Source organism: Populus trichocarpa, chromosome 10 (assembly GCF_000002775.5).
Source record: "Populus trichocarpa isolate Nisqually-1 chromosome 10, P.trichocarpa_v4.1, whole genome shotgun sequence".
In the NCBI taxonomy this organism is placed as follows: Eukaryota; Viridiplantae; Streptophyta; class Magnoliopsida; order Malpighiales; family Salicaceae; genus Populus; species Populus trichocarpa.
This window is the reverse complement of record NC_037294.2, coordinates 8,493,397-8,507,757: the sequence shown is the minus strand read 5'-3', so window position 1 is coordinate 8,507,757 and position 14,361 is coordinate 8,493,397. Positions and strand designations below refer to the sequence as shown.

General features: G+C 33.5%; 2 protein-coding genes across 2 annotated transcripts; both read left to right on the top strand.

The window, feature by feature from the left end:
- Window positions 1-6,234: 6,234 nt before the first annotated feature.
- Window positions 6,235-8,651, top strand: LOC112325843 (probable carboxylesterase 11). Its single transcript, XM_024592959.2, has 2 exons — window positions 6,235-7,058; window positions 7,795-8,651. The coding sequence occupies exons 1-2, from the start codon at window positions 6,430-6,432 to the stop codon at window positions 8,330-8,332; spliced, it is 1,167 nt and encodes a 388-aa protein (XP_024448727.2). The 5' UTR covers window positions 6,235-6,429; the 3' UTR covers window positions 8,333-8,651.
- Window positions 8,652-10,423: 1,772 nt separating this feature from the next.
- LOC7477055 (protein HHL1, chloroplastic) lies at window positions 10,424-12,718 on the top strand. The gene is made up of 6 exons (XM_002314529.4): window positions 10,424-10,823; window positions 11,072-11,209; window positions 11,869-11,955; window positions 12,054-12,101; window positions 12,227-12,367; window positions 12,484-12,718. Exons 1-6 carry the CDS (start codon window positions 10,530-10,532, stop codon window positions 12,487-12,489), a joined length of 714 nt encoding a protein of 237 aa, XP_002314565.1. The 5' UTR covers window positions 10,424-10,529; the 3' UTR covers window positions 12,490-12,718.
- The last annotated feature ends 1,643 nt before the right edge of the window (window positions 12,719-14,361 follow it).

Genomic DNA, 14,361 nt, shown 5'->3' with positions numbered 1-14,361 from the left:
TATTTTACAGAATTTATTCTATTCACTCCATCCCTGACGATCTAACTTGTAGTGATTATCATATATATATACAGTATGTCAAATTGGAATATTAAAAGAGATTTTCCAAAATGTCTGAACACAGTATGTCAGCCATGTCTCAAGGCATGAGAAATTAAAAATATTGTTTGAATTGGTGTCTTACCTGCTCCACTTATTCTTCTGCTAGAATTCCTTTGTACTCCTTGTCAAGAACTTGTGCTGGACCAATATAATTAAAACGGTTGAGAACTATACTGCAAGTTTGAAGATTATATATCCTGAAATTCGCTTCATTAATTGTATTAACATATATATGCTTATCATTCCTTCCATCCACCCAAAATGTGAAAGTCCACACTATCCAACCACTCAACGAGTTTTAATACTAAATAATAGCGGGTCAATATCATTTTCTTTAAAATTATCAAAAAATATTAAGAATATAGATAATATTTTAAGTTTTTTGTATCTGGCAGTCATGCTAGATCCAAGCGACTTGAATTTGGCTGCGATGAAGACTCAAGAGCCTACTCTTGCCAGATCCAAGCAAACAACAAACAAACAGAGAATAATTGTGCATTTTAGTTGTCAGGAGAGAGAGAAAAAACACAAACAATCGATCACCAGCGACAATTCAACCATGATTTGTCTACACGCGCTGCACCATGTGAAAGAGAGCATGTCTACGCATCTATCTAGACAACATATGGCTAGATTTGGCTTTCGACAGGCGTCTCATGCGCCTCCTTAATGACATGAGCGTCGTTCACTCGTTGGAGCGTGTGGAACGCACGCCAACAACTTTTCAAATAAAAAATAGAAAAGACAACGTGAAAAATACTAAAACGTTTCTATAGTCCTCTTAATTACACATAATACCCATGAAAATTTTACTATCACAATTTACAATAATATGTATTTGAAGCTACAGTGAAATTCCCAATTCATTTAACTTTCTTTATAACAGGCCTATAGTTATAAAATTTAGCATAGTCCAGCGAGTCAATTTGATAATCCGGGTCTAACCCGTGCGAAGGTGGTAAGAAGAATCCGATCTTTTTCTCACCGAAACAATGTCAGAAATCTTGAAACGATATTTTAGGGGTTAAGCCTTAGGCTAAATTGACAGTTGGATCAAGTCTTTTGTTGTTACCGCCTAGTGTCGGGGCTGAAATTTCATGCTTTGGATCTTGGGAATCTTAACGAACCAGTCTCGGAGACTATATAACTGGATAACGATCCAATTTATGTGTAAGTCAAGAGTCAAGAGTACTCGTAGTATTTTTCAATTATCCTCACAAAATATTAAAAAAATATATAAAAAGATTGAAATAAGTTTTAAGAGAGTTTTTATATTTTTCACAGGTTTCTTTGTCAATTCGGGATTGATGGAAACCATACCTTTTTATATTTTTTAAAAAATGTTATTTTAAACGAAAATTAAAAAAAATATTATTGGAGTTGAATCGGAGAAGTCTCACTTGAGTTTTTCATACTTGAATAACAATTAAAAATATGAGTTTTATAATCTTAATCTATCATATATATTTTTTAAATAATAAAAAGATTGAAATAAGTTTAAAGATAGTATTATATTTGTTATAGGTCAATTCATGGATTAATAAATTACTATTCCAAAACTACATTACTTTATTTTTTTAAATGCATTGTTTTAAATAATTTTTTTAAAAAAATAATATTAAAGTTAAGCTTAGTCCAATAATTAGATATTTTATATTTTCATTTTAAGCTATTAACAGATTTTTTTATATCTAACTAGATCAATTTCACTCATCCATAAAACATCAGCTAGGTTATTTATATAATATATTTAGATCATATTCTCATCTAATTATTAGAGTTGAGTTTAATCTAACAATTGAATATTTCATATTTTCATTTTAAAATGCTAACTTAATTTTAGTATGTTTGGATCTCTTTTTAAATACAATTAAACCTATTTCACTTATTTATAAAATATTTATTAGGTTATTTGTATAATATATTTAGGTAAGATTCTCATTTAATTGTGTTTGATAATCATCCTAATGCTCAGAATCCCTTCAGTTTGCATCAATATAGAAGTTCATTTTGGTGATATTTTCATGGCTTTCTTTCCCATCTGTTTTAAAGAAGCAGTCTCCCTGACTTGGTATTGATACCAGAACAGATGAATAGTGCGTGGAGTGAGCTCTGGTGCAAACATGGCAGATTATTTAGCACGAAAGGCTTGAAAGTTACTGGATCCTGTTAAGGTGGTGGCGCAAGTCCTCATGCTTCCTTTCTTCACTGGAAGCACTCCCAGACATTCCAGGTTAAACCAGTAATCTCATACTTATATGATAAGAGCCTGTTTCGAAACTTGATTTACATCGTGTTTCTTTAAATTTTGATTTTTTTTAAAAATTATTATTTATTTATATTGTTTTAATGTGCTAATATTAAAAATAATTTTTAATATTAGCTAATGTGGATGCAACACTTTTTTTTATTATTATTAATATAGGTGTTTGAGTTAACTTGAATATACCTCGATTAATCTTATGGCTCTTAAAATTAACGATTATATAAATTTCTAGTGATTCTGAAGTTTATAAGACTTAAATTAGTGATTTTTAAAAAATAAACTCAAAGTTTGATCTATTAAATTATATCCTTGATGCACCATTTCTTGATTACAAGGATTGATGCTGTGCATGAGTTCGCAACACTAGGCATGCTTCTCCAGATACCTCAGGCCCAGGTATATATGTGCAGAGGATGTAGCTATATATATGGATCAAGAAGTATATATCCCTTGGAGGTCATGAGTTGATTTTCGTATGAGACCATATACAAGCCAAAAGGAAGAAAAATAATATTGAAGAGGTTAGGAGAGGAAAGGGCAGCTTAATATATTCAAGTAACAGCTCTTTCCCCCTTCTTTCCTTTGTTTCTTCTTATTTCATTCTCCTTTTACGATGTGCATTATTTTTCTATTCCGGGGACCATAGCTTCCAGCTTATTAATTATCCTAATTAGTTGATTATTTAGGACTTAGGAAGAAGGTTTTGATCTTCTTCTCTTGCAAATCATGATCTAGTGTTTGTCTGATAGTAGGGTTTTTCAAGATTTGAGAACATTCTTTTGTTATGTTTCCCATTTTGGATATATTCATAATATTGTGCTTGTTGGATTGAATTGGATGGTATATATTTTCATCTTAGTTCATTTTGTATTATAAAATAATATAAATTATGTTTTCAATCTTATTTAATAGTTTAAATTTTTTGATTGAAATGGAACATTAACATAATATTAAAGTCTTGATGACCAAGTGCTCATGAATTTGAATCTTATTATCCATGTTTATTTGATAAAAATTAAACACAAATTAATATGAACTTATACAAGTTTCAAATTCAAAAAACTTTCATTTCATTAAAGAATAACAAATTGAGATAACTTTTTAACGGTTTCGATTAGTTGGAAGTTTTGTGATCGAATCCAGCATTGCCTGTTTTGGTTGCCTATTTTGGTTCCATGAGGTTTAATATATATATATCAAGGATAGATGTTAGTTTATACTACATATTTTACTTGAGTAGCATGCATTTTATAGCTTTGTACAAGAGTGTATTTGTTTATATGACAGCGGTTGTGTTATGAAAAAACCACAAAAAATACATGTTTGGTTAAAATAATAACAAGTGTTTTTAAAACAAGAAACTCATAAAAAAAAAGGCACATAAAGACAATTTCGGCAAAAACAAGATCAACCTGCTTTGCCGGTACTGTTTACTTTTATTAAGAGGTCGTTTGTTTACACGGTAGAGATTGCGTTTCAATCAAAACGCAGGAGCCAAGCGTTTGGTAAAGAAAAAACCATTAATTACTGTTCATGGGGGCCATCACTTTCTGTGTTTGCAACGCAAGATTGGAAGAAGCAAGTGTAACATGCTTTTCTTGCACTGTGGTGTTAATTGCAATGTTCAATGAACAGTGCAATTAACATGAACAGTGCAAAGTGGATGCACTGTTCATGTTAAAAATAGTGAACAATGCAATTTTGTTACACTGTTCACTTGCACTGCGTGGACTTTTTTTTTTTTTAGTGTGTTAATTTTTTTTTTGTTAATTTTTTTTTTAAAAAAACTAGTTTAGAGTGAATTTTATACATGATAATATTTTATCTAATTTTATTACACGCTAAAAAATTATGGAAACTGTAGTTCTTGTCAGATAAATTTTGTACGTAATAGAATTGTAGATAGTTTAATAGAACAATAAATTTTTTTTATATAAAGTATGATTTATTTCATGATATTACCGCAATAGTTAAATCCACAATATTTAAATTAAAAACCATCAATATTAATTTATATTTTTTTAAATTATTTTATAACCTCAATTTCAAAAACATTCTTAACCAAACACATTAAACTACTTTTTCTTCAACCTCAATTTCAACCACAGTTTTAACTAAACACCTATTTTTCAAACCAACCACAACTAAAAGTACTTTTTATAAAACAAATTTTTTTAAACCACAACCACAACAGCTACCGCAACACCAAACACACTCTAAGTACACAGTGCATAGTAAATTAATCTACTATACACACTGTTCACACTTCTGCCATGTCTTCTTTAGGAACAGCTTGTTAATCATTTTCGATGCGTCTGCCAGCATTATGCTCTCATTTTTTAGGATGCTCGCACATAAAATAGGGTTAGGATGCTAAGCTTTTATTTACATCAAAATATATTTTTACATTACTTTATAATAATACATTTAAATATTGGCTCTAGCTGTATCAAGAAAATCATCTTAATATATTAAAAATTAAATTGTTAAATAAAATCATACAATATAATTTTATTAGAGAATAATATAAACCATATCTTGAGATCTCACCTAAAAATTTAATTTATTGGGATGAGATAATTTTTTAACAAAGTATCAGAGTCTTGATGCTAAGAGATCACGAGCTTGAATCTCATTCTTTATTTATTTGATAAAAAATAAGTACAAGATAACATGAATATATATAAATTTCAAGTCTAAAGAGTTTTCACTTGAGATAATAAATTAAAAAATAATATAAATTATATCTTGAAATCTCACACCTAAAAATTTAAATTATTGAATTCACATGAATCTTTGATAAATTTGAGATTATTATCTCATATTTGTGCGTTTTTTCATGTATTCGATATTCTTCATTCTCCTTGTAACGTAACCTTCAAGGTTTTCACAGATTCAAGGTGGTCTGATTTCCTCCTCCATGGACTAGAAAAGACATGCTTGGAACCTCAATATATATATATATATATATATATATATATATATATATATATAGACACACACACACTTCCTCGTACTTTTTTATGGTGATGATTTGAACATGTGTAAAGAAAATTAACAAGCAAAGCAATAAAAAAGAGAAAGCCACAACGGTCGGTGGATCAAATAAGGACAAAGAGTACTGTATTATCTCCAATTTAACCAGACATTTTTTTCTTCAAGGAAATGTATGAAATAAAAAAGAGATTATTATGTTTATGCACACCGAACTAAGTCCAATCACATATCCAGGGTTTAATTATACTAGATCTGATGTTTTTCTTTTGCATTTTTCTTTCTTTTTTTTTGAATTTTCTTTTCTTTGTTATGATGGATCATTTCTTATTATAATTGGAATTGAATTGATTGGTAATTCAAGTCTTAGATGTAGAATTGAATCTTATAATTAATTATATATTTTAGCGTATTTAATATTATAATAATTCTTACGGATATAATTTAAAAAGACAAGTTAGAAAAAACTATAAATATATTATAGATTTTTCTCAAATCCAAGTATTTATCATGATTTGAGATGAAATTTTCAATGAAAATTAAAAAAAGTTATGGTCAATGTAAAAATATTCATAATTGTATAGGTTTTGTTTGATTTTGCGTTTTGAAAATATTTTTGAAAAAAATTGAATTTTTTTATAAAAATTAATGTTTTTTTAGTATTTTTAGATATTTTTTAATCGTTAATATCAAATATGATTTTTTTAAAAAAAATATTTTAATATATTTTTAAATAAAAAATATTTTAAAAATAATCATAATACTTCCAACCATGCCCTAAAAAATAATCCAAGAACTTGATTGTGTTTTTCCAGGATTAGCACAGGTGGTTAACATGTAAGAGAATTTAAAAAGAAAAAAAGGGTTAGCATTGGACTCAATAGATAAATTGAGCAAGATTTAAGGACTGGAAAGAATGAGAAAAAACACTTTGCAAGACCTGGTTGATAATCAAAGGAGAGCTGGAGGACTGGAACTTCATTAGCCCGCTTCTCCATCATCTTCATTAATCAACAACAAATCCAGATCCCGGCGGTTCCTCTCTCTCTCTCTGTCTCTCTGTAGAGATGCCAAGCTTAATGGTAAAACTCTATAGTGTCATCTTCAAATATCAACAAAAACATCTCCTACAAGGCTTGATAGAAACCCCTGAATCCAACAAATCAAACCCATTTGGCATTACTTCTAGGCCCCACGAATCCATCGCCGCTAGCAACCCATCATTTACCGATGGTGTAGCCACCAAAGACATCCGTGCCAATCCCTACTCTTCTCTTTCTCTCCGGATCTTCCTTCCCGATACAGCTGTCACCTCCTCATTGGCTTCTAGTTATCAAATTCCCAATTACGGTGGCTATTCGCCGGTGGAAGGAAGATCTCACCGGAAGTTGCCGGTGATGTTGCAGTTTCACGGAGGTGGGTTTGTGAGCGGGAGCAATGAATCGGTGGGAAATGATGCGTTTTGCAGGAGAATAGCGAAATTGTGTGATGTGATTGTGGTGGCTGTTGGGTATAGATTGGCACCAGAGACTAAGTATCCGGGGGCTTTCGAAGATGGGTTCAAGGTTTTGAATTGGTTAGCGAAGCAGTCTAATTTGGCTGTTTGTGGGAGATTGGGTGCTCAGAACCATATCTTTGATAGCTTCGGTGCTTCCATGGTGGAGCCTTGGTTGGCTGCTCATGGAGATACTTCCAGGTACTCATTTTGTTTCTTTTTTATCAAAAAAAAAAAATTCTATAAAGATTGAGTTTGCTTGTTAACTAAGCATCGTGTGCAAATGGGTATGTTTTGAATTCATTTAATAATTATATTGTTTATGCATTGGTTTGTTGCTTGAGAGTATGCCAGCTCTGCATTGGAATAAGGGATGTGGTATTGTTAAATTGCTGAAGAGGTTTGCAAGTTTTACAGGATACAGTGGTCTTATTGTAACATCATTAAAAGATCTTCTTTCATTCAATTGTACATAGCTCCATGATACAATGTAGACCTATTTTTATACTGGAGAATATTGTAGAATGTGGATCTGATTTTATCGACGAGGGAAAAAATTATGGGGTATCAGATGGATCTGGTGACTGTACTACTTCTGTACCTGAAATACATGTGAACTGTCTGAGTGTCTTTGGGGCCTTGGTGTTTTTGGCAGAATTTTCCCAAGAATCAAAAACTCTTGATCATGCTTAACATATCATTGTTGTTGTAAGAAGAGTTTCTAGAAGCTACTTGATCATTGTTTGCTAGACGAATCCATCCTGATATCTAATATAAGTTGTTCACTATTGTGCTCGTTCAGCAAAATCACACTGGCTAGACAATACTAATTATCACCAAATATCATTTTGGTCGCTCAAAATTTTTTCAATGGCTGTCCTTTTCCTTCTGTTTTAATGAAGCAGTCTCCCCTGACTTTGTTTTGGTACCAGAACAGATGTGTATTGCTTGGGGTGAGCTCTGGTGCGAACATAGCCGATTATGTGGCAAGAAAGGCTGTAGAGGCTGGGAAGCGATTGGATCCAGTTAAGGTGGTGGCACAAATCCTGATGTTTCCTTTCTTTATTGGAAGAACTCCCACCCATTCTGAGATTAAGCTGGCAAGCACGTATTTCTATGATAAAACCATGTGCAAGCTGGCATGGAAACTCTTCTTACCTAAGGAAGAGTTCAATCTAGATCACCCAGCTGCTAACCCTCTTATTGCCGGGAGGCAGCCACCTCTTAAGTGTATGCCTCCGACTATAACAGTTGTTGCTGAGCATGACTTTATGAGAGATCGAGCCATTGCCTACTCAGAGGAACTACGGAAAGTTAATGTGGATGCGCCTCTTCTTGATTATAAGGATGCTGTGCATGAGTTTGCTACTCTTGATGTGCTTCTCCAGACACCACAGGCCCAGGCATGTGCAGAGGATGTCTCTATATGGGTCAAGAAGTACATATCACTCAGAGGCCATGAGTTTTCTTATTAAATAGAGCAGAAAAGAAGAAAGTGAGCAGGAAGGGGAAAGAGGTGTTCAGTAGATGCAGGATCATCGTCTTTATGATTTCTGCTGCCTCTTTTCCTTTTCTTTTTCTTTTTTTCCCCCCTTGAGATATCAGCACTGTTGTACACCGAGGAATAGAGCCAGAGCTTCTAGCTCTATTTCATTTCTCAAGTTCTCTATTTAGGCGAAGGGTCTCTCTCTCTTATTGTAAAGTATACTGTGTTTGTCTGAGTGCAGGACTAACTTGAATTTTGATGAAAATATTATTCATTGGATATTAAAGGAACATTACTTTGTGAGCTCAGTTTCAGGCCTCTTGCATGTAAACAGTAGAATTGCAGTGATACTCTGATATCAGCTTCTTGCCACACCTCATGTCTTCTTGGATTTGTTGGCCTTCTCTATCTCCGAGGATGCTCATAGGACTTCAGCATTGCCTCTATATGCTGTTTCCTTTCTGCTGTCTTTGGAGTTACCTTGTTCTGTGCTCCTGCCAGTTCTGCTTCATAAATCAAACTCAGGTTCATCTTGTCCCTTCTGGTGTTAATTTCATCACAGATCACATCCTTCTGGTGTTAAATTTCATTACAGATCACATTCCTAAACATTGCTCCTTTGCGCACTTAATTTCTTTTGCTGTGTGTACCATTGTTTTTTTAAACTGCCGGGCTCTCTCTTGTATCTAACACATGTTTTCTGAATGTATACTGCTATAAACAATGTCTAAAAGTTGCTGCTATCATTACTCCTCTTGAATGGTAATGCAGATTTTTATTTTACCACTATATTCTGCTGCTATTGTCTGGATGCTGTTGGTTCTCACCACCAAACCTTCCTCTATTGCTGTATGCTGAAACCTCTACGTGCCGGTGACTTCACGTCTCAGTTCTCTCTAGTGCGTGGCCATTGTAGGACTGTTCTTTTGGGATAGTCAGGGAAGAGTGTATTCTTTTCTTTTTTCTTTATCTCCATAATGCCTTCATTTCTGTCAATGAATCGAAGAAAGAGGAACATGCTTTGGTTCGACTCTATGCCCAATGTTAATATATATGTTGTACACGTTTGAGCAATAATGCAAGTTTGATTGATTCTTGAATCGCACTGTTTGGATCCGAAGTTTCACATGTGAGTCCAGCTACTTTTATGAAAGCTTGATCCAGTGGTGAAGATGCACATATCGCCGCCTTGCTGGTGCCAAGCTGGTAATGATATGTTATCCACGTTGATTGTTTAATTAGTAATATAAGAGAGCATGTCTGTGCTGTACCATTTCTGCCGAGCACTGCACATGCATTTCATAGCATTGCATACAGATCATCATGTATAAATTATTATTGCAGAAAAATAGCTCCTGACTGGCAGGTCATTTAATCTGCTGGTTATGTATGTGTATCTGCAGATGTCCTGGATGAAGGAGAGCCACAGTTTCTCCATATTTCACAAGCACAGTAGTTTTTTTTTTAAAAAAAAAAAAAACTAAATAGATTCATAAGAGTGTACTTCAATTGTTCTCTGTCTGCTACCAAGTTTCCAAGCTCGATCTTCTTTTCTTGGCGCTTTTCATGTAACATAATTTGTATTGAATTATAGCCTTTTAATTTAAACTAAAAATAAATAAATAATAGATTCATACGAGCGTACTTCGATTGTTCTCTGTCTGCTTCCAAGTTTCCAAGCTCAATCTTCTTTTCTTGGCGCTTTTCATGTAACATGATATGTATTGAATTATAGCCTTTTAATTTAAACTAAAAATAAATAATAATAGATTCATAAGAGCGTACTTCGATTGTTCTCTGTCTGCTTCCAAGTTTCCAAGCTCAATCTTCTTTTCTTGGCTCTTTTCACGTAACATAATGTATTGAATTATAGCCTTTTTAATTTAAACTCAACTAACATGATAAAATATAACATGAAACTATATAATAATAATAATAATAATAATAATAATAATATGGTCATGGAACGCACCGTTTTAGACCACCAGGTGCTAAATAGAGGCCATACCTCCGCCACATGTAAGGCAGACATTGGCTCCTCGTCATCCGTGTGTGTGTCTCTGGGATGCGGTGCGTGCTCATGTTTCCGTGGATAAGATTTCCCTCTACAGAACTGAAAACAGAGCAAGCTTTTTACTTGCTGATTTTGGGAAGAGAGGAGTGCTAAAATAGAAGCGAAGTGAAAAATGGAGGTGGGCATGTCTCTAAACGCTCTGGTTAGGCTTCCGTCATCAAGAACAATGTTACTGCACGAAGATGGAGGAGGGTTACTCAAGCACACACTCTTCTCTACTAGGAAGTCGACGGCGCAAACATCTCCAAAGAAGCAAGGCCAAGGCCACATGTTACTGGTTGTTAAAGCCAAAGGAAAGAAAGGAATGCAAACACGTCAGTTTCAAAGACCACCTCCAACACTTTCCTTGCCCAAGATTGAAGATGATGGCAACCCCAAATTTCTTATCTTCATTCGCGTGGCCAATGTTTGTTCTCTTTCTTTCTCTCTCCTTATTCCAACTCTGGATTACTGCTGTTACTGGAAGTTTCCTACATCATTTCGTTTCGATACTTTTTCAATGAGTTTTCTTGGCCTTTTCTTCCTGAATTATGTAATTATAATAATGATATCTGTTTCAATTTTACACTTTTGCTATATGCTTGACATTTCAATGCAACAATAGAGTGTATAAATGTATGTTTTATGGTTATGTTCTTGTTTTCTTGTCTCCAGGTTTATCTATGGTACCCGCTTAGTCTTATAACAGGTGGTACCACTGCCAAAATCATGGTTGCTGCCAAAGATAATTTTCTGGGAAAGTACATCTACAAAGATACTCTTGCTCGAAATCTTGCTGCAGTTATTTACAAAGTAAGTTCTGTTGATTTTTTATCACACGATTTATCTTCTGGGATTTGAGGAAAAATTTCCTGAACAATTCATTCTTGGCCTTCTTGTTTCTTACATGGGGTTTACTTACCTGTCAAGTAGTAGAACTTATTTTCCTCTGTTTGGATGTTTCTAATTTGTGAGGAAATCCTCGACTCATTAATGTTTCGTGATCTTCTTTCGTCATCTTCCAGATTTTGTAACTGCTAATGCCTCTCCAAATGAGCTGTTTTTTAGGGTGTAGGGGGGAATCTGCAAACATTTCTAACACTAACTTCTATGGAACTCTTACTCTTTACGTTATGATTTACTATAGTCCCCTCTTTGCGACAAACTTTGCATTGTTTAATGTTTTTTCATAATCTCATTAGTGTTTGGTGGTTTGCCTCGCCTCCCTAAGACTATTCTCACCAGTTTTAATGGCGATTCGGGGGACACAAAACCACACCAAAATGTTGTTTTGGAAGGAAAAAAACAGAGAAAACAAAACTAAATGGAATTTGTTCTGTAATCATAATGATGGGCTGACATTTCCATGTGGTGCTGACTGAGGTGTCTTAATTTTATTTTAGTTTTAGTTTTTCTTTGCTCTCCATCTTTCTTCCTATGTGCTTCTGACTGCTAAACTGTAATTCAAATAGGATGAGAAGGAGATACAGAAAACAGCATTTAAGCAGCATCGAGTATTGCGGTCGGCAACTGAATTCAGATATGGTTACAAGCTCGTTGTAAGGTTTCATGAACATCTTTATGTTGTTGTAGAACAATAAAGAAGAGTTCAACTTTTTCATTGCCTAATTTTTTTTTTTTTTTGTTGAATATGAAGGAAAATGGTAACTTGAGAGCTGCTCTTTCCATAACGGATGTCATTGAGGTTAGCATTATTCTTATCTGGGATCCTTTTCCAGCCCTGATCCATATGCTTTGTGGGTTTTGATTGTTTTGTGTATCGATGGACTTATCTTTGCATATCCTCGCACATTTGAATCCACTCTTCAGCTTCCAACTCAAGACAAACTAAAAACAGTGCTTGATAAAGTGAAAGACTTCTTTGGCGATGCAAAAGAATCTTTTGGGAAGCTTACAGCACTAAACTCAACTGCAACTGAAGAAGAAGAAGTTTCAAAAGAAAAGGCCAACGTATGTTAGCTTGATACTTTCATTAATAAAACACTCTCCGTTCTCTTACTTCCTACTTGTTGTCTTAAATATAAAATTTTACGACGGTTTACAAGTATGATTGTTTTGTATGCCAGAGCTAAAGGCAGAAGGTGAAGAAACCAAACTCTTGACAATCGCAGAGACAATTGCTTCTTTGAATTTGAAAAGTGTCGTGCAATACATACAAAATGGCTTTGGTAAGAGGGTTCAAAGATTTCTGTTGGTAAACTGGAATTTATATATCATTTTGTAGAAGCATCTAAATTCAGTTTAGCTTTTCTGCTCTTGTATGCAATATCTCGATATTGAAAGATCTCCGCAAATTGGGTACACTCTTGTGTTTTCCTCCATCTTTGATGAAAATACCTTTGATTATGGACATATGAGCGCAAGAATACAACGATGATGATTATTAGCGAGAGCCTAGAAACTCACCACTTGTCATGATCTCTTCTATGAAAGAGTTTGTGTTTTTTTTTTTTTTTCTATTAAATATCTTTTTTTTCTTTTGTTTAAATAACCTTTTTTTTCTTTTCCGATGATGTTCTAAAAAAATCCAAATAGCTTGGGGGCAAGACTTATATCTTGGATAATCGGTTAATCTTTAGTTCTGGTAATCTAATCTTTTTTTTTTTAGCTAAGGTGGTTGGAGGCAGGTGTCAGATACCAGTAAAAGTTCTTTGGTAAATTTGAGGATCAAATCAATGAAGTTTTTAGAGAAAATGCAATAATATTACAGAGAAATACTTTGGAAATAAATATACAGTGGAGAATAGAGATTTCAAATCTTTTATGGTTAAAGGATTTATAATCTATTTATAGCTTATAAGTCTTTTTATGGAGGAGAAGGACTAAAGTATAATATTGCTTATATTAATGTTGATGGAAAATATCTCTGACATAGATATTAATGTTGATAAAAATATAGCAGGTTCTTAGAAAATTTTTATATACTATCTCTTATATAATATTAATATTGATGGAAACATAGTGGGTTTATATACATCTAAGGGTATAGAGATTGTATGATGCAAAATGTAATTGTGTTAGTAGAATTAAGCTTTTTCTCTAGGAAAAGTCCAAAGGATGCGAGTGGAGGTTGAATTCTTTCCTTAACTAAGCTCAAGAGAGGTTGAGACTTTTTCTTAACTGAGCCCAAGATGTGGTTTTTAAAGGATTTTTGCATCTGATAAATTTGGGTTTATCAGTTGAAGCCCAAGGTGTAATCTCATTGTCTCCTTTATGACAGCTTTCATGTAATGAAGGTGTTGGAGATCACACTCATGAATTATTCCTCGGCTAGATGCTACATTACGAACCTTTTCTAGGCCGTCTTCATCACTCTGGGGTGCCTCTCTGTCATTGTTCATTCTAGAGTTGCAGATGTTGTATCAGTTTCAGTGACGAACGTGTCACTAAAAGTTTCCATATTGTCTTTCTAGATAAAGGAAGGCAAGGTGTTGTTCTGTTTTGGTTCCCAGAAGGCTTATGCGGTGCCTGAGAAGTAGGAAAGATTATTTTTCAAAGTTTTTTTAAAAAATATATTAAAATAATATTTTTATTTTTTAAATTATTTTTTTGATATAAATGCATAAAAAAAATTTAAAAACATTAAAATAATTAATTTAAAGTATAAAAAAATCAAAAAATCTTTAAAAGCACGGTTAAACCGCGTCACCCTCTTAATTAATTTGGAGAAAGATTTATACAAAAAATCAAGATCGCCCCAGAATGAAAGGGGCGATCTCGTAGTTCTTGGTCTGTGAAGATACGTTGTTAGGTTCTCCATTTTATTTTTTTCATTGAGGCCGAACCTAAACCTGTGCTCGAGAGATAGTTGTCCATACACTGATAAGGGATGTATGGATTCTCAAGAAAAGAGGAGCCATGGTGGTCCTCCCGGACCGCCCGGATCCCACGAGTGAATAGAAAGTTGGATCTACATTGGATCTCACTTAAATCGCCCCATCTAT

Excerpts from the sequence above, each read along its gene's own strand:
- LOC112325843 (XM_024592959.2), top strand. The coding sequence starts at position 6,430 with ATGCCAAGCTTAATGGTAAAACTCTATAGTGTCATCTTCAAATATCAA. Across the intron at positions 7,059-7,794 it reads GCTCATGGAGATACTTCCAG|ATGTGTATTGCTTGGGGTGA; the intron begins GTACTCATTTTG and ends GTACCAGAACAG.
- LOC7477055 (XM_002314529.4), top strand. The coding sequence starts at position 10,530 with ATGGAGGTGGGCATGTCTCTAAACGCTCTGGTTAGGCTTCCGTCATCA. Across the intron at positions 10,824-11,071 it reads TCTTCATTCGCGTGGCCAAT|GTTTATCTATGGTACCCGCT; the intron begins GTTTGTTCTCTT and ends TCTTGTCTCCAG. Across the intron at positions 11,956-12,053 it reads GATATGGTTACAAGCTCGTT|GAAAATGGTAACTTGAGAGC; the intron begins GTAAGGTTTCAT and ends TTGAATATGAAG.